This window comes from Charadrius vociferus, unplaced genomic scaffold (genome assembly GCF_000708025.1).
Source record: "Charadrius vociferus isolate BGI_N301 unplaced genomic scaffold, ASM70802v2 scaffold248, whole genome shotgun sequence".
Taxonomy (NCBI): domain Eukaryota; kingdom Metazoa; phylum Chordata; class Aves; order Charadriiformes; family Charadriidae; genus Charadrius; species Charadrius vociferus.
In genome coordinates, this window is record NW_009649851.1 from 514,207 (window position 1) to 538,117 (window position 23,911).

The 23,911-nt window shown below is 36.9% G+C and overlaps 1 protein-coding gene across 4 annotated transcripts in view; it reads right to left on the reverse strand.

Annotated features, from left to right (window-relative positions):
• ZNF143 (zinc finger protein 143) overlaps positions 1 to 23,396 on the reverse strand; it is a 28,681-nt gene extending 5,285 nt beyond the window's left edge. The window contains exons 1-12 of one of the 4 annotated variants that reach the window (XM_009890950.1): positions 23,271 to 23,396; positions 22,392 to 22,484; positions 21,826 to 21,909; positions 21,518 to 21,598; positions 20,211 to 20,407; positions 16,175 to 16,249; positions 10,703 to 10,822; positions 9,451 to 9,526; positions 7,439 to 7,564; positions 4,210 to 4,389; positions 2,969 to 3,196; positions 1,556 to 1,704 (exon numbers count right to left, since the gene is read on the reverse strand). In XM_009890950.1, coding sequence (XP_009889252.1) covers positions 1,556 to 1,704; positions 2,969 to 3,196; positions 4,210 to 4,389; positions 7,439 to 7,564; positions 9,451 to 9,526; positions 10,703 to 10,822; positions 16,175 to 16,249; positions 20,211 to 20,407; positions 21,518 to 21,598; positions 21,826 to 21,909; positions 22,392 to 22,484; positions 23,271 to 23,382 — 1,521 coding nt within the window. In that variant the 5' untranslated portion in view covers positions 23,383 to 23,396. Of the gene's footprint in view, positions 1 to 1,555; positions 1,705 to 2,968; positions 3,197 to 4,209; positions 4,390 to 7,438; positions 7,565 to 9,450; positions 9,527 to 10,702; positions 10,823 to 16,174; positions 16,250 to 20,210; positions 20,408 to 21,517; positions 21,603 to 21,825; positions 21,910 to 22,391; positions 22,485 to 23,258 lie in introns of all 4 variants that reach the window. The other 3 variants (XM_009890948.1, XM_009890949.1, XM_009890951.1) reach the window with 3 other exon arrangements.
• Between the last annotated feature and the right edge of the window lie 515 nt (positions 23,397 to 23,911).

The following is a 23,911-nucleotide window of genomic DNA, read 5'->3' on the forward strand; positions in this document are numbered from 1 at the left end:
CAGGAATATTCCTGCTAGTTCAATTTCTTCATTTGAATCAAAATGTGTAGTGATGCAGAACAAAAAGGCAACTTGCTCATCAATAGCAGGAAAAAAATATTTTAAGCCATGTTGACAAGTAACATACTGGCCAAAATATCTAGTAGCCATTATTCCACTTCCTGACTGGCATGCTCATGCATTCCTTGAGAATCACCGTCACTCTTTGGCCAAGTCCCCGTCTTGGACAAAGAGTCCTCATTGCATTCATCTTACTGACTGGGATGTAATATTCCATGACCTTTCAGACACATTTACCTGTTTACAGAAGTAAAATTATAGCTCTCAGTAATAAGAAAAAAGATGCATACTTGCCCCCAGAGTCTACAACTCCACACAACTCCACGTTAATCAGATCGTATCCCAAATAACTGCATGGTAGATTATCTATGCATGCGTCTTACACAATGGACAATGTGACTCAAGGTAGTACCACCTGACATACTTTTATCTTAATGGAAATACTAAAGAGGCCTATGAGGGCTTAGAATTTAAACCACAAATAAACAATTCATAAAAAATTAATGATATAAATTACTGATGTCTCCAGTATAAATGCATTAGGGCATCAGATACGTGATTTGATGTCTGATTTACAAGGTAATAAAACATCCCAGAACTAAAGTCAAGCTGAAGGATAATTTAAATAAATGTGAGAACTCCATGTCAAGGCTTCTGCAGGCCTTCATTTTAGAGGGTAAAAATGCCAGTTACTTAGCATTGCTGCAATGTTCAGGGCTGGCAATACAACAGTCCCCTTTAATATTTCATTTCCAATTCAAATTTAGAAGGTATCTTTCATATGCTACTGGCATTTCAGCTACCTTCCCAGCTGAAATATAAACTTTTCCCCATATGCCTTTGATATATTGCCATAGCTAAACAAAAGAATTGTGTTGAAATCCTCTCCCAATGAAACTTCATATGATAGCCTTAAAAAAAAGATATATCCATAGGAATCCCTAAAAAAATATAACCATAGGAATTTTCAAGTGGAGGTAGTATCAAATCATTCCTTATCCTATTGTTTATGTTAGAAATGGTAAGAACTGCACACTACCAAACAGCTTGTAAAGCAGGCACCTGGACTATAAAGATTTCCCACTCCCGCAGAAGTGTGTGCAGACAAGACAACAGTGAAGATGAGCATCAGATATTAATGGAATAATCAGGCAATTCTGAGAAACCTCAGAAACTAGGCTGTATATATAAAAATTGTTAAAATAGCCCGTGCCTGCTTTAAGAGTGACAAAGATAACAAGGATAGCCAAAAAATCTAGCTTTGTATTAATACTCCTTCACATGTCAGAGTATGTTAATTAATTTAGGTATTCCACATGAGGCCAATCCTAAACATATCCTGACCCAGCTCCAAAGAAGTTTCTTTCCTTAAGAAACCCACATACGTATTTATCAAGAATATGAACTGATTTTAGAAAGCTCATGGAGTATCTGCAAACACCTGCGTCAATTCTCATCGTATTTTTGTCAGCTCTTTAACACTGTGGTTACTTACATGTTGGGTTCCGTCCTGGGATATTAGTGCTACTTGTTGACCTAATCCAGACTGAGTAACTGTAGCAACCTGTGCAGAAATTACATCTTCTCCCTCTACACCTGTCACATAGGTTATCTGGGAGCCTTTGAGAACATCTTCACCTTGACCTATTTGATATAAAGAAAGAGAGAGGGTAGTTTATATACTACAAATGCTGCCAGAAAAGCAAATTACAAAGATTAAGCACCAGCCTGGTGTGAAGGTTTTAAACACACCAATGAAAAAAATTTAGTGGAAAGATGCAAAAAATAAAAGAAGGAAAGATACCAAAAGCAAGTCAGAAAGTCTGTTGTTTTGGGAACACAGGGCATAGTCTTTTAGCAATGAGTTTTAACACACATAAGTACTACACAAACTAAATCTCTATTTTCTTTATAGGCAAATATTAAAATGGTGACAAACATTTCCAATTCATTCATTAAATGTTAACCTCTCCATACAAAAGGCTCCATGCAAACACAAATGTCAGCTTTTTAAAAGAGTTATTAATTAACAAACATACAGAAGAACACAGTGATGCCTTTGTGTGAAGATTTAAGTAAGTTCATTATCTTAATAAATGTTTAACCTCAGCAAATGAATCTTATCATTCCCTTAAAAGAAGGAATTAGACTAGAGCAAATCTGCTTGAGGCATTCAGTGCCATTTCCCACATACAAGTAGTAAAACAACTTTTCTGACCAAAACAAGTATTTCCTATCTTCAGTCACATCTAAAAATCATAATTTGACAAGTGATATTTGTCCTATCACAATAATTCCTTCAGTCTGATCTTTTGTAGTCATAGGATTTAATACTCATGATACCATGGGAAAACTTACTCTAAGGAGTACTGCAGCACATCAGCTTATTTTCATTTTTGCCTCTAGGACAGTTTACAGAAACTCCTATTAAACCACAGCAAAACCAGCACAGTATCAGGGTGCTGTGAAGACAGGTTTTCCTTTTCTCAAGGCAGTCCCTTTATTCCTGCACAAAAGACTGTCACCAACCATGGTGTTATACATACTCTTACAAAAATCCCTAAGAAAAATCTAGTAGGTTGCAAACATAAACATTTTAGACTCTCACAGGTCCCTTCCCATGCTCATGTTTATAGCAGGTTTGCTGGGACTGCAACTCAAATTTGTCTCTTACCCCCAGGACTGCTATAAATGAGTTTATGATCTGGTCAATTACTCTCTCAGTTTCTATTTACAAGTTGCCTACCACACTAAAAAGTCCTACAAAGAAGTTAAATAACTTTATTAAGTACTTCAGATTTTTATCTGTGCTTTTATTTCCTTAGTCATAAAAAAACAGCAAAATATTATCCAGCCCATTTTTTTTTTTTCTTTTTACAACAAAAGATTCAAAGAGTGAAACTCTAACCTGGAGGTGGCTCAAAAAAAGCCTCTTGTTCTTCTTCAATGGGCTCTGTGTCATTGTGGGCTGTCCGCTTGTGCATAGCAAGTGTAGAAATCTGCTTGTATGTTTTCCCACAGTGATTACAGTTATATGGTTTGGAATGAGTATGTACAACATGATGTTTGTATAAACTGGAATACTCTGTAAAACGTTTATCACAACCAGGAACTGTACAGACATAGGGCTTCTCCCCTGTACGGAAAAACAAAAGGGATTAAAGAGAACTTTATCCAGGATGCACAGAAAAAATGTCAACAAATGATATTTAGTGTCATGCCTTTATTACCAACCATAATTCAATTTCAAAGGCAACGTGACGCTCAAGCTCATAAAGTTTATCAATGCAGCCTCTCACTGTCTTTTTTAAAATCCTACTGCCAGCAAAAGTTGGACCCTATTTATTCCCTATCAGTCCATCTAAAACATCCTTCTGATGAAGACAGAAGGATACAGGCTGAAAGCTGCAATGTCAGTTTGGCATCATATTGAGAATTTTCTTTTATTACTGGAAGCCCCATAATTTTCCTCAGTGATCAGGTATGTTGATATACTAGTACAATTTCACTTACTTTTGAGTCTTTAAGCTCTGAAGAAATCTATAGGAAGCGTATGTTTAAACAATTAGTTTCATATAACACCTTTCAGTTAAAAATCAATGAAACAAATGTCCAAATTACTTTATAAACTAAAAAGATAACCTGAGATACAAAACGTACCTCTGTGAAACTTGTCTGTGCTTCTATAAAATATGTAAGGCTACCAAGACCACATGGCTATCACTGGCTTTTACATTTTAGAACCTTCAAATTTGTGCTGATTATTTCTGCTGACTAACCGTGACAATCAAATTGGCTAAGTATTTTCACCTCCAGTCTATAAAAAGAAGGTTTTGACCACGGCTCCAGCAGCAAGGAAAATACAGCTAGGATGAAAGGGTGACTCCACCAAAGACAAGGTTTTACATTCGTTTTAAATATCTCTGTATCCAAACCAAACTTATTCTGCCTTGACAGCAAGGTGGGAAACCTAACTACTTAGTTCCCCTCAGCTGAGGGGTGATGAGGCCCAAACAAAAAGTACCAACCCCGGTCTTATAAACATGACTATACCCATTACAATGTACCAAAACAGTGTTCACGAGGAGAATGACACAGCCTCTCCTAAGCAGATTCCACTTCAAAACACAAAACATCACTCATATATACCTGTGTGTATTCTCACATGATTCTTATAATTAGTTGCACTGGCAAAAGCTCTCCCGCATCCTGGCTCTGTACAGTAATAAGGCCTTTCGCCTGTGTGTGTCCTGATGTGAACCTTTCTAATATTAGATGTGGTGAATGACCTGCCACATCCTTCAAATGGACACTTAAAGGGCCTTTCACCTGAAAAAGAAGAAAAGAAAAGGTACACATGCAAAAGTTATAAAAGAACAAAAATCCTAAATTACTCTTAGACTGAATGTAGGAATCTAAAGCCACCTAATTCTGTCTTAGAGACCCTCAGTCAGAAATACCATGAACATGCCACCATGTTCTACTGTTTAGACAAAACTGGCAAAATTCTGGAAAATCATACAACCTGTAAGCTAAATTATGAAGCATGTAGATTAGTACTTTATGATGTCTAAACCAGACTCAGTTGTGTGGATTAGCTTCCACATTTTCCGTATTCTAACATGTATTTAACACTCCCTCAATTCATACATACATTATCCAAAACAAGTGGACCATTTGTACATTTATCAATTGTAATTTATGAAATGGAAAAAATACCTTCATGATTTAACATATAACCACGATAAAAAATTGATTAGTAACACTCATTGTAGAAAGCAACCTTACATGAGAAGAACCAACTTTTTAAAGAGAGACAGCCCTGAAACTCAACTTTCAACCCCCAAAACCAAAGCAATCACAAACACGTGTGGGTTTTTTTTTTTAAATAAATCTATTTGTGTAGTATAAATTTAAGCACAGTAACTTACATCATTGCACTAAAACATTTCACCATGAACAACAGATAAGCCCAACCCCTGTCTAATAACCAACTACCCCTGCCCTTTCACATCTGTCAAAGCACACAGAGGGGGCGAGTGAAGGGGGTTAAATTTGAAGAAGTCCAAGCCACCTGACATGCTGTTCTGTTGTAATTTCACACTTCCTAGAGCTAAGTACTTCCACCCACTACACCGCCTACCACAGAGAAGAATGTGAGAGCAAGAGAGGGCAGATTATCACTACAGATACAACATCAAGTACTTAAGAGACAGAAATAAAAAACAAAGTCCTGATAAAGCCATTAATACCATGAAACTCCAAAGCAGTTATCTCCTTGGCTGAGGAAACTATAATTCACTCCTTCGGGCAGCGGTTTCGGGAAGGTTTTTCAGCTTCCTGCCAAGGCAGTGTGTGTGTAATAAGCATACAGGCCTCAGTGTTGTGTTACCATGGTTCCCCTAATCCCTGCTTCAGCACAGGACCTGAAGCCATGCCCGAAAGGAGCAGGGTTGTAGAGTGAACCCCGCCCAACAACAGACCCTGCATTAGAAACCAAAACAGACTGCTCTTAAAGAATGCTCACAAGAATGTCATCCGACCAGTTGGGGAAGCCAGCCTTTAAGTTTCTAATGTTCTTGTTAGAAAAGCGAACTGCTTCCAGGTGACTGAGATTTCTAGCACTAGCAACACAAAGCAAGTCAGAAGACTTCAAGCTCTGCCCCATAGCAGCTACGAGGAACCATCCACGCCAGGTTTTCTGATACCAGCATAATAAATCTGGGGAAGTCATGGAGGAAACCAAGGCAAGCATTTGATGCCAACAGAAAGTGAGACTGGACTGCCATGGAAGGAGAGTGAAAAATCACTTTTAGCTAAAGCAAGCAGAAAATGAAGAAAGCACTAACTCTGTTCTACAAGATAAAGGAACGAAAAGGTTTCAGAGCCATGGGAGAGAGTGGGCAGAGCCCAGACTTGTCTCTGTCGGGTACGCTGTTGCAGCTTGCATAGGGTATGAGCATACACTACTCCATCCATCTGCACAAAGGACTTGTTGCAATTTTCTTCTCATTCTTTGGCTTCTTGCAGCTACTTATAAATCTAAAAGACGACACCCCTGAACTCTGGTCCCTGGACTGCTGGGAGTCTATGATTGTATGATTAATATTGTTCAAATGGATAAATGGTTACATAGGGCTGGCTCAAGTCTTTTGTCTCAACTGCCAAATTAGATTAAAGCGATTAAATTACCATACAACTTCTATGGCCATAAAGAAGTAATGAAAACAGTCTACAGCTAATCAAGTTGTTGTCCACACTACAGAAAACTTTCAGTTCATAACCTGTGCTTGATGTACTACACAAGACCGTCAAACGGTTCTCTTCTAAAACTGAAAACAAATGACACTTTAATGTCTTCATCCTGATGACCAATTTAACATCAAGATAGCACTAATCCCAAAAGACTATCTTTGAATATGGAAGTCCAGGAAAGCACAATTATCTCAAGGTAATCTTGAGTTTTTATAATTTTTATTGCCTGCTTTTATCCCTCCCCTTGTTCTTTTCAACCTGAGAAAAACCAATTTCTTTTGTTCTTTTTTTCTTTTTTACCATACAAGATTCAGAAAGTTCAGTGGAAAAACTTGGTGTTCTAGCAGGCAAGTAAATACACTTAATGGAATAGTTTAGTAAGTGATAAATTATTCTTCTTACATTTAAGGGGGTGGTTTTCCCTTCTTTTTTTTTTTTTTTTTTTTTTTTTTTTAGATCTCAGGACCAAAGGAGACATTGTGTAAATTTGTTTACATATGTGTGCACCCATAGGGTTTTGTGGAGTGTAGTGTATGCAGTCTAGAATTTATTTGTGTTTTGGCTTTCAAAGGAATCTTTTTTTAGACAAAATGTAAGATTTTATTTTTTATGAATCTGGAAGTTTTAATAACAGTTGGTTTTCCATGATATATTTGTTCATTTTTCTGCTGCAAGAAGAGAAGGGAAATCAGGATAACAAGCTCAGAACTATCAACCTTTCTGAAGCTGGCATGCGAGTTATCTTAAAGCAGCAAAACTTAGGAACACTGATGCCATTTCTAAAAGGCGAGCCATATTACTGAGGAAAAGTTCTTTGTTCTGTTACAGCTGCAGATGAAACTGTAAAGGCACCAAGTGACTCAGTGAAAACGTAAGTGATGTGTTGTAAAAGTTAGTGCATTTGCAATAGCAGTGTGAATGCTTAAGCACTTTTTCCAAGAAAAACATGCTGGATTTGCAATAAATGCTTACCATGCTGAAATGTTGTTGAGCTCACTGGGCTTCAGAAAGAGAATATACACAGGCTGATTTCATAAGTATAAAGTCACAGAATGATCAAACAGGGAAAAAAAAATCCACCTAAGTGAATTAACAAAAAAAAGGGGGGGGTTGATAATAGTACCTGTGTGAGTTCGGATATGTTTCTGCAGGTCTCCTGAAGTCTTGAATGATTTGGTGCAATTTTCTTCTGTGCACCGATAAGGCTTTTCACCAGTGTGTGTTCGGACATGACTTTTTAACCCATATCCTGAAGATCAGAAAGGAGATTATAATAGTATAAACACAAAATTAGGATACTCATAAACCATCACCATCAAAAGCTGTGCTTGCCATTCCAACTGGGAAGCTCCGTGATGAGTAAAATTTGCTTTTTCACTCTTCACAATACCATACAGAGCAGCAGAACCCTACATACAGTTCATCCTTCATTTTGAAGAAAGTACACTTCCAAAATGCTTCCTCTTCCCTTCAAAAGGATAAACAGTAATGATTATAATGTGGACAAATATTTATTCTGTCTTCTGAGGAAGCTGTATGCTCTGTATTTCATCTACTTTTAATCTCTTACCACTACTGTCATCAAAATGACATTTAATTATTAGCTTATACAAAAATCAGTACCATTAATGAAGTCAGCAGTAAAGCTCTACTGCTATCCAAGCTCTAAGTTATTCTAATTATTTTAAACCATATTATTAACATTATCACATACATATGTGCCAACTCATAGCAGTCATGGACACTCATTCCCTTTAAGATAACTTTTAAGAACTCATCCTCATCAAAAACTCTACCAGTCTAAAGTGAGCTTTAGATCAGGCCCTCTTGTAAATTATTTTGCAAAGAGCATTTTATCAAGATTTCCTTTCTGCACTTCCCTGAAGAGATAATGACTAGAGAACCCTCACGCAGCCCTTTTAGGAAATGAAGTTGAATTTTACTTGTATCCACAAATGATATATATATTTCTACAAAATAAAGTAACAGTCTGTGAGAAGACGGCATCTACTTTAGTTTCACGGTGCGTTCTCCCTAAAACAGCTGAAGTGCCTATTTTTGATGTTTTTAAAAACACAAAGCATGTCTACTAAGCTGAGCATTAATTCATTCTTTACCTCTAAAATAAACTCAGTTTCATGATCGAACCCAGGAGAGTTAGTAATATTTAAACGAAGAGCATTCAGTACTTAACAAGAACTTTATCAAAGGCTAGGATTGCTGAACTACAGTGGTACAATCTCTCTGACCAAAAATATGGTATTAATAGACAAGCAGCTGTTCATAGCCACACATCAATCTGTTGCAATGGAAGAGATCATTTCATTATGTAGTTTTGAAATCCCTTTTTCAAACACTATGCAATTAAACTTAGGTGCAACCTTTGAAGTGCGGTTGTTTCCCTTTGGAGCTTTCTCATCAGCATTTCTTTTGCTTGTTTTTAGTCAAAGAAACAGTATTAAATGTATTAGATCTGACATAGTTATTTTTAAAATAACACCTTTTTTTTAAAAAAAATAGAGCCTAACTTTTCTCAGCTTCATGCTAATTTACATTCAAAGCAAAAGAATAAATCTGAAACAAGTTTTGCTCTTTCGCTTTCTTCCATGTTTCATCCTTCATAATTGCATTTTTCATGATCAAATTAAATCTCAGGGAAAGCATCATTTATGAACAGGGTAGTCTGTACAAAACGTAGAGTTCAATTAATGACAGATGTCACTCTGATACAAATTCAGAACACTTAGAACAGCATCTTCCATCAAAGTTCTTTTTAAATTTGGAACAGAAGATTAGGTATTTACCTCTAGCCAACAGGTTCAGCATCTTATCAGCTCATTTAACCTCAGTTTCATGTTAAGAAAGGCCTATTTTTTCAACATAAAATCCAACTGTAGCATTACAGGTGAAGAGTAAGGAAAAGTGTCAAGTGTTTCCACTCATTCCTCCTTCAGTAACTAAGAGTTAAATCTTCTGCCCATTCTATATGCTGTGCTAGCTGAAATGATGACTTTTTTTTTTCAGTTCTCCCAACCAAGTCCTTTACGTAACAGTTTAAAAAAGGCAATATTAAAAACTTATTTTATACAGAGACAAACACTAACAAGCAGGAGGAGCGAGTCTACAAAAAATCACCTGTTGCAAAAGCTTTGCCACATCCAGGATGTTCACATTGATACGGTCTGTCTCCTGTGTGTGACCTTTCATGCACCTGTCAAGACATCCAATACACTGACTTAAAGAAATGTTGTATCTGATTACTTCAACACAGAAACACTTCATTCTCAAAGACAATATATTTTATTTATCTTCCCAGGATTCACATTCAAGTGTCTTCTTTTTAAATCGGTGATAAAAATAAAAGAAACACGGTAACACTACTTTCCCTAAAACTAAACATGTCTGTGTCGAAGGTCTAACCTGATCCTTTCAGTCAGGTTTGCAAAAAACATTTCTGTAAATACACGCAGAGTTGCCATCATGCCACTACATTACAGTATGCAAACATGCCTCTCAGAGCCTACTTTCTATCTGATTTTTGACTCCACTGAGTGCTTCTAACGATGCTCTTACATTGCATGAAACCTCTACAGCAAGGACACTATTTTAACACACAATCCATAAAGTCAATTACTCACTGACTCCAGAGTGTTTTGCCAGAGACAAGGCAGCACTACAAGTTTACCTCTTTGACAAGTGATTACCTCAGTCTAAGCTGGAATGCGAACAGCTCTACACCCTTACTGTTTCATTAATTCCTTTACTTACGGAGAGAGAATTAAGGAGTTGCCACCTGTAAAGAAAAGATGTTCCAGCTTTTCCCCCTGAATGTTGGATTGGTTTGAAGATTTAGACTTTGTATTATGATGGTAAAATCTTTCAAAAATTGGAATTTTTGCATGATCATGCATACATGTAAATTAGATAAAGTGAACACTGGATTTCAGAATTTCTGTGACGTTGCTAGTAGAAACTATCTCAACAAGAGACTTCTTACATGCTGACAATATAGGAGCCTAACATGATCCCACACCTGCATCTATCCTGATCTGAAAGGCAAACGAGTAACATTTAGAGTCACCACTTTTTATCATTCAAGTTACAGTGCACGTTTTATGTAACATTAACACAGAATATATTTTTCTGGTCAGTGACTACAGTATGCTAGATGTTCAGTTTTCAGAGAGCCTAATCTCAGAACAGTATGCAAAATCAGCTGAGCAGCTGGGACAACAAATTATTGTGAGATCAACCCAATAAACATTTGACAAAACAGCACCATTGTGATTGGCTCTATGTTAATTTCTATTACTCTTAACCACATGATCTGTCAAAGAGAGTCATGCCTGGAAAGCAACCATGAAACGATCATTTTACATCTCATCACCTTAAGATGGTGAGCTGTTGTATACAGTTTTCCACAGCCATCGTAATCACAGCGAAAAGCTTTCTCTCCGCTCTGCTGAGATTTTGCAGTCACTCTGGTTCCATGTCCTTGCAAGACAATCTAAAGTTGGAAAAAAAAAAAACATTAAAAAAACCCCAACACGATCAGAAAAGTCACATACTTTATTTTGCTATCAAGTCAGAGCTGATTCTGACAGGTTTCTCTTGTGTCTCTTTTCTATGCCATGTGTTTCTCAGTCCTCAATAAATAAACTAAAAACTAAAAAGAATAAGTTCTGATGAAAGGAAAGAGAGAAACTGTAAAATATATTAACTTGTAGCTTGCAACTTTAAAAGCATGCATTAATTAGCCAAATAACAAGAAAGACAAAAATAATCTGAAATATAAGTCCAGTGGTAAGATGACCAAATTAGTAGACAGAAGAGGCTTAGATTACATCTAAGGCACTGGATCTGTTCCTAAGGGAGATTAGCCATAAATCAGACCACCTTCAAAGATAAGTTCATGCAAAGGCCAAACAATAATTAAATGCACTTATAATGGGCACTTTTTGAAAACGAAGCAAAGCATTTTCTACTTTGTCAGTGATGCATGCGTTTTGATCAAACTAACTGGAGCAATTTGAGCTAGGTTCTACTCTCCTTTCTGGCATGACACAACAGGAAAATATACAGAATAGCTTTGCGATGCAACTTAAACCCCTTTTAAAGGCTTCCTCATACACTAAGATGCAAGAAACATTCATACAGACTGAAGAGGCAGAAACCCAAATGTAAACATTTTGAAACAGATTTATGCAAAGCAATTGAGACTATTTTAAAAGGTCTGCCCTTCTTTTAAACCACCCCCCTTTTCTTATGGATCTAATTCCATTCTGAATTGCCAAAAGAACATCTCATAGAATGGATGAGGTGGGCAGGCACCTCTGGAGATCCTCTAGTCCAACACCCCCTGCTCAAAGCAGGGTCAGCTGCAGCAGGTTGCTCACAGCTGTATCTGGGTGGGTTCTGAGTACCTCTAAGGATGGAGACTCCTGAAGGCTGGCCCCAGCCTTCACATTCCCAACTAATTCCTCTTTTTAAGTATGAGGTCCAGCAAAGTGTCTCACCTTGCCAGCTGCTCAGTAACCTGCTTTAGATTGCCAGTTGCCATCCCTGAACTACAGAAACCTCCTGGATTTCATATCCCCTGTTGTGATGCTCTTCCAGCAGATATTGGGGTGGTTAAAGTGCCCCTGGAGGACCTGGGCCTGTGAACACGAGGCTTCTTCCAGTTGTCTGAAGAAGGCCTCACCTATTGCTTCCTGATCAGGCACTCTGTAGCAGACAGCCACCACACCACCACCAATACTGCTCTGCCAGCTAATTCTGACACATAGGCTCCTGACTGGCTCATCACCCATCTCAAAGCAGAGTCCCCTGTGCAGTCCTGCTGTTCTCCCACATGAAGAACAGCTCCCACTCCTCGCCTTCCCTGCCTGGCCTTATTAAAGACCCTGTATCTGTCCATTGCAGCACTCCAGTCATCAAAGCTATCCCACCACATCATCCTCATCCCAGCAAGACTTTAGCCCTGCAACTGTGCGTAATTCCTCATTCAGACAGAGGCCATTCAGAATCAACTGAAATGTACAACTCCACCACTTCAGAAAAGCTTCTCTGGAACCGTGGAGAAAAACATAACCTCATGAATCAAGAAACCCATTAGTCATACTATTGTTTAACCTACGATATCATGAATCACAGAAGTCACTTTAACACATTACGGAGCATGAAGAAGATGCTTGGTTGAGTACCTGCCCTAAGCATTGATTTGTTTTTTCTATCAATAAACCTGCTAATATTTCTTTGTTGTTTCAGCATATAAAGATATATATATAGTTGCCGAGATCCACTATGAAGTGGAAATATGCCAAAGTTTAAAAGAAAATTAAAACAGTTCTGTAATCAACATGCAACTATCTGTAAGGAAATAACCAGACATAACTTCACAATTATTAAGATTCATACGGGGTGGGGAGGGTGGGGGTGGGGAGAGATAAAACAACCAGAACACTTGGGAAAAAAACATTTGACCATCACAAACTTTTGTTTGTTCAAATACCTGTTTTCAGAAATATGGTTTTTCACAATACATTAGTTGGTATGACTTGAGGATTATTAAGAATTCAGTTAGTAGTATCATTCAACATGGACAGATAGCATATTAAAATTACTGTTCTTAGATGATCATAGAATCATTTAGGTTGGAAAAGACCCTTAAGTGAGGGGCCCAAAACTGAACACAGTATTTGAGGTGCTGCCTCACCAGTGCTCACCAGTACAAGGTGATGATCCCTTCCCTAGTCCTGCTGGCCACACTATTCCTGATACAGGCCAGGATGCTGTTGGCTGCCTTGGCCACCTGAGCACACTGCTGTCTCATATTCAGCCGTCTGTCGACCAACCCCCCCAGGTCCTTTTCCACCAGGCAGCTTTCCAGCCATTCTTCCCCAAGCCTGTAGCGCTGCATGGGGTTGTTGTGATCCAAGTGCAGGACTCAGCACTTGGCCTTGTTGAACCTCATAAAATTGGCCTCAGCCCATCGATCCAGCCTATCCAGATCCCTCTGTAGAGTCTTCCTACCCTCAAGCAGATCAACCCTCCTGACCAACTTGGTGTCATCTGCAAACTTACTGAGGGCGCACTCAATCGCCTTGTCCAGATCATTGATAAAGATATTGAAGAGTACACCCATCCAAGCCACGAGCAGCCCGTTTCTCCAGGAGAATGATGTTGAAATCGGTGTCAAAAGCTTTACGAAAGTCTAGGTAAACAACATCCACAGCCTTTCCCACATCCACTAAGCAGGTCACATTGTCATAGAAGGAGATCAGGGTTGTCAAGTGGGACCTGCCTTTCCTAAACCCATGCTGACTGAGCCTGATCACTTTGTTGTGCGTGATGGCACTCAAGACGATATGCTCCATAACCTTCCCCCCACTGAGGCTGGACTGACAGGCCTGTAGTTCCCCAGATCCTCCTTCCGGCCTTTCTTGTAGATGGACGTTACATTTGCTAACTTCCTGTCACCTGGGACCTCCCGGTAGCCAGGACTGCTGATAAATGACGGAAAGTAGTTTGGTGAGCACTTCTGCCAGCTCCCTCAGTACCCTTGGGTGGATCCCATCTGGCCCCATAGACTTGTGTGTGTCTAAGTGGCATAGCAGGTTACTAACCGTTTCCCCTTGGATTATGGGGGCTTCATTCTGCTCCCGATCCCTGCCAGGGGCCTGGGAACCCAGAGAACAACTGGTCTTATTATTAAAGACTGAGGCAAAGAAGGCATTAAATACCTCAGCCTTTTCCTCATCCTCATAGATAAAGCACTCTAAATAAACTAAAAAGTTCAGATGTTAGGAGGCACAAAATCAGAAGAACACAGCAAATAAAACACATTTTAATAATGTGAAACTTGTTGAGGGGAATCGTGTCCTTCAAAATACTTTAAATAGACAAAATAAAGAAAACCAACTAATTTTAAAAGATATCAGAAACGCATCCAGATTTCAGACAGGTAACAGGGGAGAACAAAGCTAACAAAGATCTCAGATAGGATTTTTATAATGTATACGTACAAACTTCAGTCGTATGATTCTGCTTTTATTGTGAACAGATGGGTATGACAGGTTTGAAAGCAAATACTGCGTGATATCCATTTGGTCACAGGTAGTCTTTTGTTTTCACACATAGAAATCACAAAGAGGTTTTATGCTTTTTTCTTTGGTGAAAAACCTAACCACATGCAAGTATGAATGACTATTTAGCAGCAGCTACAAGTAGGTATCTACTTACATCAAGATATAATCATGATTAAGATTTTCATAGATAATTGATAGCTTTGCAACCCTTCAGTTGGCCAACTGAAGTCACCTTATAGGGGTCAGGATTTGAGACTAAGCCTCAGTACCTTCTGAAGTATCAGATCTTTTTTGTTTGGAACATATAATGCTCCATAAGACTGGCACAGTTCCATATGGCATATATGTTGCCATACATGTGTAAGATAAAACAACCTCCAGATTCACTTTGTTTTGGGGTTGATGCTGAAATCAACATGTAACTGGATATTGGTTACAGGTCATTTTGCTTAATAGGCTCTCACTTCCAGGTAAAATGAACCAATATCTTATCTTACTCTTCCTTGAATTTTGCTTTTTGTTGGAGTTGTATCTCTACTCCAACCTACAAGTGTGCAAAACCTCTAAATTTCTTGATTTCTTTTTATGGAATATGTTCCAATACCATAAGTAACACATGTATTTGCTATTCTCTCCTTTCACAGTCATGCCACACAGGCAAGAGTGGAGTGTCTGTGGTTTTAAATATTGTGGGATCTAGCTTTTAAAAAAATTAAGAATAGAGAATTCTGAGGTAACTGTCAGAGGTCAACCTATAATTCTTCCTTTCACAGATACTGTATTTTACCTTGGAAGATATTTTTCCTCCTTGTCTAGTTCATTATCTATTAAATTAAACAAAAAGGAAAAACAGGGCTTCTCTAACCAAACTTTTCTCAATGCAATGACTTTGCCGTTTTTGATTTTGTCATTTGAACATGTGAGTGTACAGGGGGTTTATTATTATTTTTGTTGTTGGTCGTAATTCCTTGAAGCCCAGAATATGTTTTACTCTGTCTTTTCCTTTAATAAAATATATTATGATGAAAAATACCACTCTCCTTACATAATTTTACAGAACCCAGGTAAAAAAAGCTTGAGACTTAGTAAATTGCACCTGTGTTTTCCATTGCCCTTTGAACTTTTAAGTTAATATTTTCACATTGAAAAGGTTTGTATATTTCTACATAGTAACAACATGAATACAGAAAAAGAAATGGAAGTATTTTTCTGGTTCTTTAAGCATTCACTAGGAACAACACTCTTATCTACTGATTACTTACAAACCCCACAGTAAAAGTCGTAGACTCTAAGACAGCAAATGGAATCAAAATAAGTCACCAAAGAGAGAACAGTTCCAGACATATGCCTGCAATTGTCTCTCTTGAGAAGAAAATAATTCATTAATTGAGTCAGTATTCCTTCTGCTTTAAGGACTATAAAGTCAGTTCATTCCCTGGAAAAGAGCTTCTGAAATACTTATACCCTTACTGGTTAAATACTCAGGTTGGATTTCTAAGATTTTTTTAAAGCTAACATAACTTTTCATTACCTTTTAACAGAAGAAAAACCAGAAAACAGTAAGTATTAGAAGATCTTTTTTAAATCTTGTGAAAGGATCTTGTACAAAGTGAGAAATATGACCTATCTATATAGGTTTGAGATCTAAAATTCCGGAAGGGTAGCAGCAGACCCTAGTTCGTGGCTACACAGGACCACCTATCATGCATGTTGCTGGGCACAGAAGACAGAAGAAATAGATATATTTAATGATTTTGTATTATGCTACATACCTGCATTTTTTTATCTTGTTCATTTTCACCTATCATTCCTGTGCCGCTAACACTCTCATTTCCATCAATAGACACCTGAAAAATAGAGTTGAAATAGGAGAAACATTCACAGGTTATTTTTATTAATCTGAAAAAATAGAGGGTTACAGACAGTTCCTGAGGGCTTATTATTTCATAGCTCTCTAGCTCCCCCTTGAAACGTGGTTATTCTATAGCTTACTTGAAAATCACCACTTATAGCACCTGCGCTATAGAATAGGTACAGTGGGCATTTGAAAGTTGTCTTAAAACAAGGTTGGAAAAACTGGAAGAACCAAGTATGTTAAATTAATAGACTGACAAAATTGTTAAAATAAATTAATAAATTTAACAATACTGACTTCTGACAGAAAAAAAAGTTTACACCTTTTATAATAGGGTATATCTCTCACTCCCTGTTAAGCAGAATTTACTCATTTCGAACTGCACAACTCCTTTGGAATCAAAATACCTAAGAAAATATGTTACCTCTCAGTTCGAAATAGTCAAATTACAACAGCTAAGCAAAGACTTGTGTATTGTTCCATAGGTTTATTTTTAAAACCAGTCTACAGGAGGAAAAAGGTATTGCTGCTTTTCAAGGAGCTTATAAAAATATTTGAAACCGTATTGGACCTTAATTTGAAACTTTTATTTAAACAAAAATATAATTGCCCAGCTTAAAAAAGAAAACATCCAAATTCTCTCACAACATCAACTTAAAAAACAGCGTATTATTAGTCACCGTAGAAAAAACTACTTTAAAGTATACTTTACATTGTTTCCCATTCCTTAATTGCCTCCGAATTAAGCACAGGCATTCATACTACCCTCTGCATCCATTACACTCAAGGCTGAGATTGATGCACCTCAATCTAGTCTAAAGTGTTTTTATTCTTCTCTAAAACAGTTTGGCAGGAACCCTACCTCAGCTGGTATGCTTATGCCCTTTCACTAAGAAGGTCATAGCAGAACGTTAATGGCTGTGTAAAGTATCTTGCTCAAAGCATCAGCTACCAACATTTTGCTTGGAGACTGAAGAACTTGTCCCATAATTGGTTTTCAGACGGAACTATCTTTCTAAATTAGACACTTGTGAGCAATATACTTTTGGAAACTTTCAGCAAAAACAGTGAAGAGGGAAGTGCCCAAGCAGAGGCAAGTTTACATTACAGAGAGACTGCAAAGAGAATCTGCAAGCAGGTAGTTCCTCAGCTGGGTTTTTTTAAAGGAAACAATAGCCATTTGGGGACCTTCTCCTGCAGAATTTTTGAAGGGAGGGGAGAGAACCTGCACAGAAAGGACACTTCAGTCACTTCATCCTGAACTTCCTGTTGTTGGCTAAGAACGGAACTGCTGACATGAAATTATAACTTCATCAACGCCACTGGAAACAAATGATCCAAACGGAATGTGCATGCATGTGTGCAAATATCCACAAATCCCAGGAACTGTACTTTTCCAGTAGTTGGGATGTCACAGGAAAACAGTGTATGGAAGAAAAGTATGTGTTGTAACCTCTTCACAATTCCATTACGTATCATCTGACTTTATGCTCACTGAGAGCAACAATCTCTTTTTTTCTTGGTTGCTTTGGGAGGAAGGTGGCATTGACTTAATTAAGAGAACTCTAGTTAAGTCTTCACATGTGCTCTGCAGGATGTGGGAAAGTAGTACTATGCCTAAAGGAGAAGCAAGGCACAATATAAAACATACATGTTCCACTGCTTCCAGGGAGCTTTTCTGCAGTCTTCTTGGATCTCTTTGTATGAACTCTCTTACAGAGTTTCTACACTGATCTTGAACAGCCTATTGATCTTTGCTATTTCTGCCTGTTAGGTAAGACAGGGGAACAGAGAAGAACCACCGTTCTCCAAATCCGCCTTTAAATTTTTTTTTCAACCTTTCAAGATTTGAAGAGAAAACCTTCAAAGTTAAGAAAAAAAGCAAGACACCCAATTTTAAACCTCTTTTTGCAGTATGGGGAGAATTCTGGAAGGATTCCAAGGAAGATCTTTGAGTTCCCCCCAAAAGACTGTCTTAGATTCTAAAGAAAGATTTAGTATGCCTTCAACTAAGAACAGAAGAACACCTATACAGAGTCAAACTAAAGGTCAATCTGGTGCACCATTTTGTTTCCAACAGCAGCCAGTAGCAGATGCTAGACAAGACTAAAGGTACAGGCCAAGCATGTAGTGATACATTCCCAGAAATATCCTCCCAACCTCGAGGCAATTTGTGGCTTAGGAACTTCCTGAACTAAAAGTCACATGTTTCTATCTAATAGCCCTGGATACACTTTTCTTATGTGAATTTATCTAATTACTCTTTGAATCCAGGGACATATTAGCATCCATAATATCCTACAAGCAGTGCCATGGCTTAACTTTGTGCTCTTTGAAAAAGTGTTCTTCTCTTGTTTTCCTTGAAGCTGTAACCTGAGAGTTTAATCTGATGTTTCCCAGTTCTTACACTGATAAAGACAACAAGTCACTCTTCTTCTCTGTGCCACTTAGAATTTTACAAAATTCTATCATATGCTTACCTCATGTATTTCATGTTTGGTCATAATTGTTGTCCCTTCCTCTATCTTTTTCAATGTTCCTATACCAGCTGCTATGAAAAGTACACCTTGCCTCACTATGAAGTGTACACAGACATGAAGTAGAATCACAAAACCACATTTCTCCTTTTAAGAGAAAGACAGGGTTGTGCATACTGAGCTATTATTTGCTTTTGTACATAAAACAGGTGCAATACTTGGAAACTCACTTCTACTGACTTTCCCTGCAAGATTCTAGCAGTATTTTTCAGAATAACTTTCTGAGATGAACGCTTAAAAAAAATAAATAGCATTTTTCCTAGACATACACAAGTACATCACAGAAAAAAAAAATCATATTATGGTATTAAAACACACACGCTGAGCTAAATAGGACAAAAATGCAAATTTATTTTCATTTTTTCTGTTTCTTCTTCACCTTCTCAAAACAGAAACTTGTAACAAATTATGATTAATATATCTCCTTGTTAATAGGGACAAAGGTATGATTGATTTAAACCTAAATTAAATAGTAGCTAGGGAATGTGTAAAATCTTGTCACTACAGCTCAGCTAACCTTGAATTACCTTTTATTTTATTAAATGTTAAGGCATAGCCAAACACAATACAATCTGACTGGCTCTCTTAGGATCTCCTCAATTCTAACAGACAGAAGCATAATGGAAAGAACAGCGTATAAGCCATTTAATTATCCTACCTGGCCTTCTCCCAAAATCTGACAACTCTCAGTGACACTAGAGGACAGCTTTTAAAATTTATTCTACTCTTTTTCCAGAGCAATACAAGCACTGATGGCAATCATCCAGCAACTGGGACACTGCAAACCTATAAAGTCATGGAAGTTGCATCGCCCATTATTATACTTACATCGCCCATTATTATACTTATATCATGCTTTACAGAAGTCCAGTAAAGTGGACAACATGAATTTTTCGCATCATACTACATTTTATTATTGAAAGTATGGATCAATTAAGTTTTTTCCAAACTCAGTAACTGTCTAATTGTCTGGTTTACACTTCATAACATGCATTGTCTTTGCCTAGTACACCAGGCCCTACTCTTCCCAATGCAAGAAAAAAATAAATAAATCCAGCAATAGTGCCTGAACAAGAATAATTTAACTTTGTCCTTCTTTCCAAACAGTGTCCTCTCAAGAGGCTCCTTTGCAATGCTATATTTTAGAGAAAATTATTATTTAGTTGTCTAAATAATTTTCCAAATCAGCCTGACTCCACATCATTCCACTGTTCAATCTTTTGTTCTTTTTATGCAACACTACACACTGGAGCGCCTCATGAGAGTGAAGCACTATCGTGACAGTTTGGTGTTTTCTAAGAGTCGGAAGACTCTCTGAATTATTTGAGTTCTTAGATCACAATTGGCTTTTCCTGCCAAGTATCTTGTGATGCTACATCAGAATGTTACAGAGAGAGAAAACGTCTTTCCGTATACCTTGGCTGCATATTGCTCCAAAGCACTGATGGTATCTGGGTCAATGGCAGCATCTCCTGTATGAAGACCCGCTACTGTGCCATCAGCTTGAATGGCTAAAATGGTATCTGACTGTGGCATTTGCACGGTGTGGTGAATGTAGGCAGTAGTTCCATCCTCCAGCTGGACTGCTTGTAATGCACTCTGGTCGTAACTGTCTGAGAAATAATATTACAAAGTGTTATGAAAGAAAAGGAATAGCAACATCTACATTACATGGGAAACTATTGCTGTCTAGAAAATGTCTCCCAAAGTCATATACATGCACGAAAAGTATGAAAATATAACTACGAGTATATGAGAAATACAAACACTGAAAATGTTACAATGAATAGCACTGAATATTTTTTTTCAAGGCAACACTTCCCATAGCTTTATTTCTGCACACTTATAAAAGTGCAAAACCAATTTTATATTGGTCTAGTTTTATCTACAAAGGAAACAAGGAACTCAAATATGCTTTCCATGTCGTATCCACTCATAATAAAATGAAAATAATGTAACACGTGTACTGATGACAGTACTTCAGATTCATAAATCTGATCATTTTAAGAACAGAATCATCCAATATGCAAAAGAAACACATAAAATACAGGATGACTTCTAAGGAAGAAATTCTTTATTATATTCTCTCCTCTTAGTATTGCTGACTGTAGAATGTAATTCTTGCCACACTAGTTTAAACAGACTTAAAATATCTACTTGTTCGCTTTTTGTAGAGAAATAGTACTATTTCCAAGACTAGTGTAACCACCATCTGCAGAAATCTAAGTCATCGTTTAAAATAAATACATTTGCATTTTTGACTGTAAACTGTCACATTTTCTGCCCCACTACCTAACTAATCATCAATAGCACGATCTTTAAATTTTAAGTCAATCTGTACATTCTTTAGGTCAAGAGGGACCAATTGATTGATTCTTATCTGCTTTCTCTTCTCATTTTCACATGCAATTATTGCGGAAATCTCTATAAGGGCTTACATTCTTTACTAACATCACATATATTTACTTTAATGTGATCCTGGGCTAAAAAAAAGTTAAATACGCCAGTTTTGATTCTGTTTATAGCTGTTATATGAGGCCCAATAAGGAACTGAAGCAGTCATATTTCAACAATTTCCAGACGTCACAAAATAAAAGCAACAAGTAATCTACATTGGGAATCACACTAAATGACGTCATAGTCTAAAAAGAATACCACATTGTATACTGCTGAAGTTCTGTTGAACTCTAATGTAATAAATCCCACTTCAAAAATAGAATTACCTTTCGAGGTGTGATGAATAAACGCTGTAGTTCCATCTTCCAACTGAACTGCTTGTCCATCTTCCAGACGCAAACTGTCCCCTGTTAGGAAGAAAGAATTACAATGCTTCAACAATAGTTTGAAAAATCCATTAGTTGGAAAGATTAAACACTAAATACCTAGAATTACAAAATACCTAGGATGTCTTCACAACTGTTTTCCATTAAAATAAGAAATCAAGCTATTATAATAACCTTTAATTACTTAGTATCAATATTTATCAGTAATACATTATTTTAGAATATATATCTTGTATTATTACACTTACTGCTTTTAGGCATGGGTACATGTTGAACGTAAGCAGCAGAACCATCTTCTAATTGAATCACTTGGCCATCCATTAATTTACCATCTGAAATACACAATTAGAATTCTTAAAAAACATTCTGTATGACACATCACAGTTTAAACACACAGCTTATACTTTCTGAATTAAAATATCACTAAAATATCACACAGAAATAATGTTTGGTAAAGAGTAAGCACAGTATGACTATACAGAGGTTTTAAAATTCTGCGATAAAAAAGATGAAAACGGCCTGATGTCCTACCCAGTAGGCAGTGTTGACATGGGTTTGAAGTGTAAAGATTCTCTCACTTTTGTGTGACTTATGTTCTGCATTTGATACCTGTGTCTTATTAGTAGCAGACATAAATATTTATTTTATAGTGTTACTGTAATACCTCTAATTCCCAGCTGGAATTGGAACTTTATAAACATTGTACAGATTTCGCCTGAGGTAACAATGCAAAGGGGTTTACAATCCAAAGACAGGGTTTAAAAGGCGAATACAATTTCAACTTCAACCAATCCACTTCTAGTCATTTACCTACCTTTAGAATTGTGCTGTATGTAAGCAGTGGAGCCATCAGCAAGGGTAACTGCTTGCAAACTGACACCTTCCATGTTTTCTAAGTTGTCGCCATCTAGGAAGGAAAAAAGTTCGTATTCACTATTACCAGCCTCAAAGCCTAAAAACCACAACCACCTCCACAAATTATTACATCCCCTTAAAGCATAATGATTTGAGAAATAATAATAGGAAATTGTTCTTACTTGCTTTCTGGTTTTTGAACATATACTAGGGTAATACGTTCAAGATTTTTTGCTCTGTAAACATAACAGCTAGGATGTTACTTTCCTTAACTAAAAAAGTTACAGCGTCACTAAATAAATAACTACAAAGCTGAGGTTTTAGGAGAAATATTAATTAGGTCATGAGTGTCAACAGTGAAATAACGATATATATACTTGTATTGATAATCTTGTTTTGTACACTACTACCTGTCATTAATACACAAAAATCTATTTAGAGTAAAACACAGATTTAGGAAATCATGTAAAATCATAACAAAGCTGGCAGAAATGTCAAATTTAAACCAATCCTAGATCACCAATCTATTTTAAAACTCAACTTGTTTAATACATACTTAGATATAAACTGAAGACACAAAGTATAAAACAGTCAAACTATAGTGAGAATAAAGTCAGATTTTCTATTTCCTCTTTGTCACATTTGCACTCCTGTTATGTTAATTACAAGATCATTTCCTTATAGAATTAAATTAGTGAACTTAATCAATCTCAGTTAACTAAGACTGCTTTGGGTTAGATTTTTCATTTAGAATACACTATGTGAGTTTTAGAGTTTTATCTGAATTTCAAATAGAAAAGACACAATAATGTAGAGATATTTTAACCTGAAGGTTCACCTTGCACAGCTACAGCTTCTGTTAGACAAAGGGTCACATGCTGGGCCTCCATTCCTCCTCCAGAAAATTCAGTCATTCCCTGAGAGTCTCGATTTATCTGAGCTAATAACATTGTCTACCTAGAAAGAAAGTATACACAAAACATAGACAGAAAATTTAAATACAGAACCAAAACTAGTTAAAGACAATCCAAGCTTAATTAGATTTTTATACAGCTCTTACAACTATTTTATGTTACCTTCCACATAAAGATGATGCAATGAATGACTGACTGACCTGGAAAATACTTCAGAGGAAAAAAAGTTATTTGAAATAGGTAAATATTATTACCGCAATCAACTAAGGTATTAAAAACTTCAGGTAGCAGTTACTCAACTGAAGTGCATCAACCACATTTAGATTTCAGTTAAATAAGAATTACTCAAAAAATGTATAACGAATAATGGTGGTAATGACAGTATAAGTAATGATATCTTTTTGTCCCCAGAATTAAAATAAAGCTGACAGTTCACCCACGGTCACCCACGACAACAACAAGGCTTTAACTTTATAAATTAAATGTCTCTCCAGTGCCAGTAAGAGGTTTAAAATCTACCACACACTGGGAAATACACACTTCACTATTGAGTCTGACTGAATGA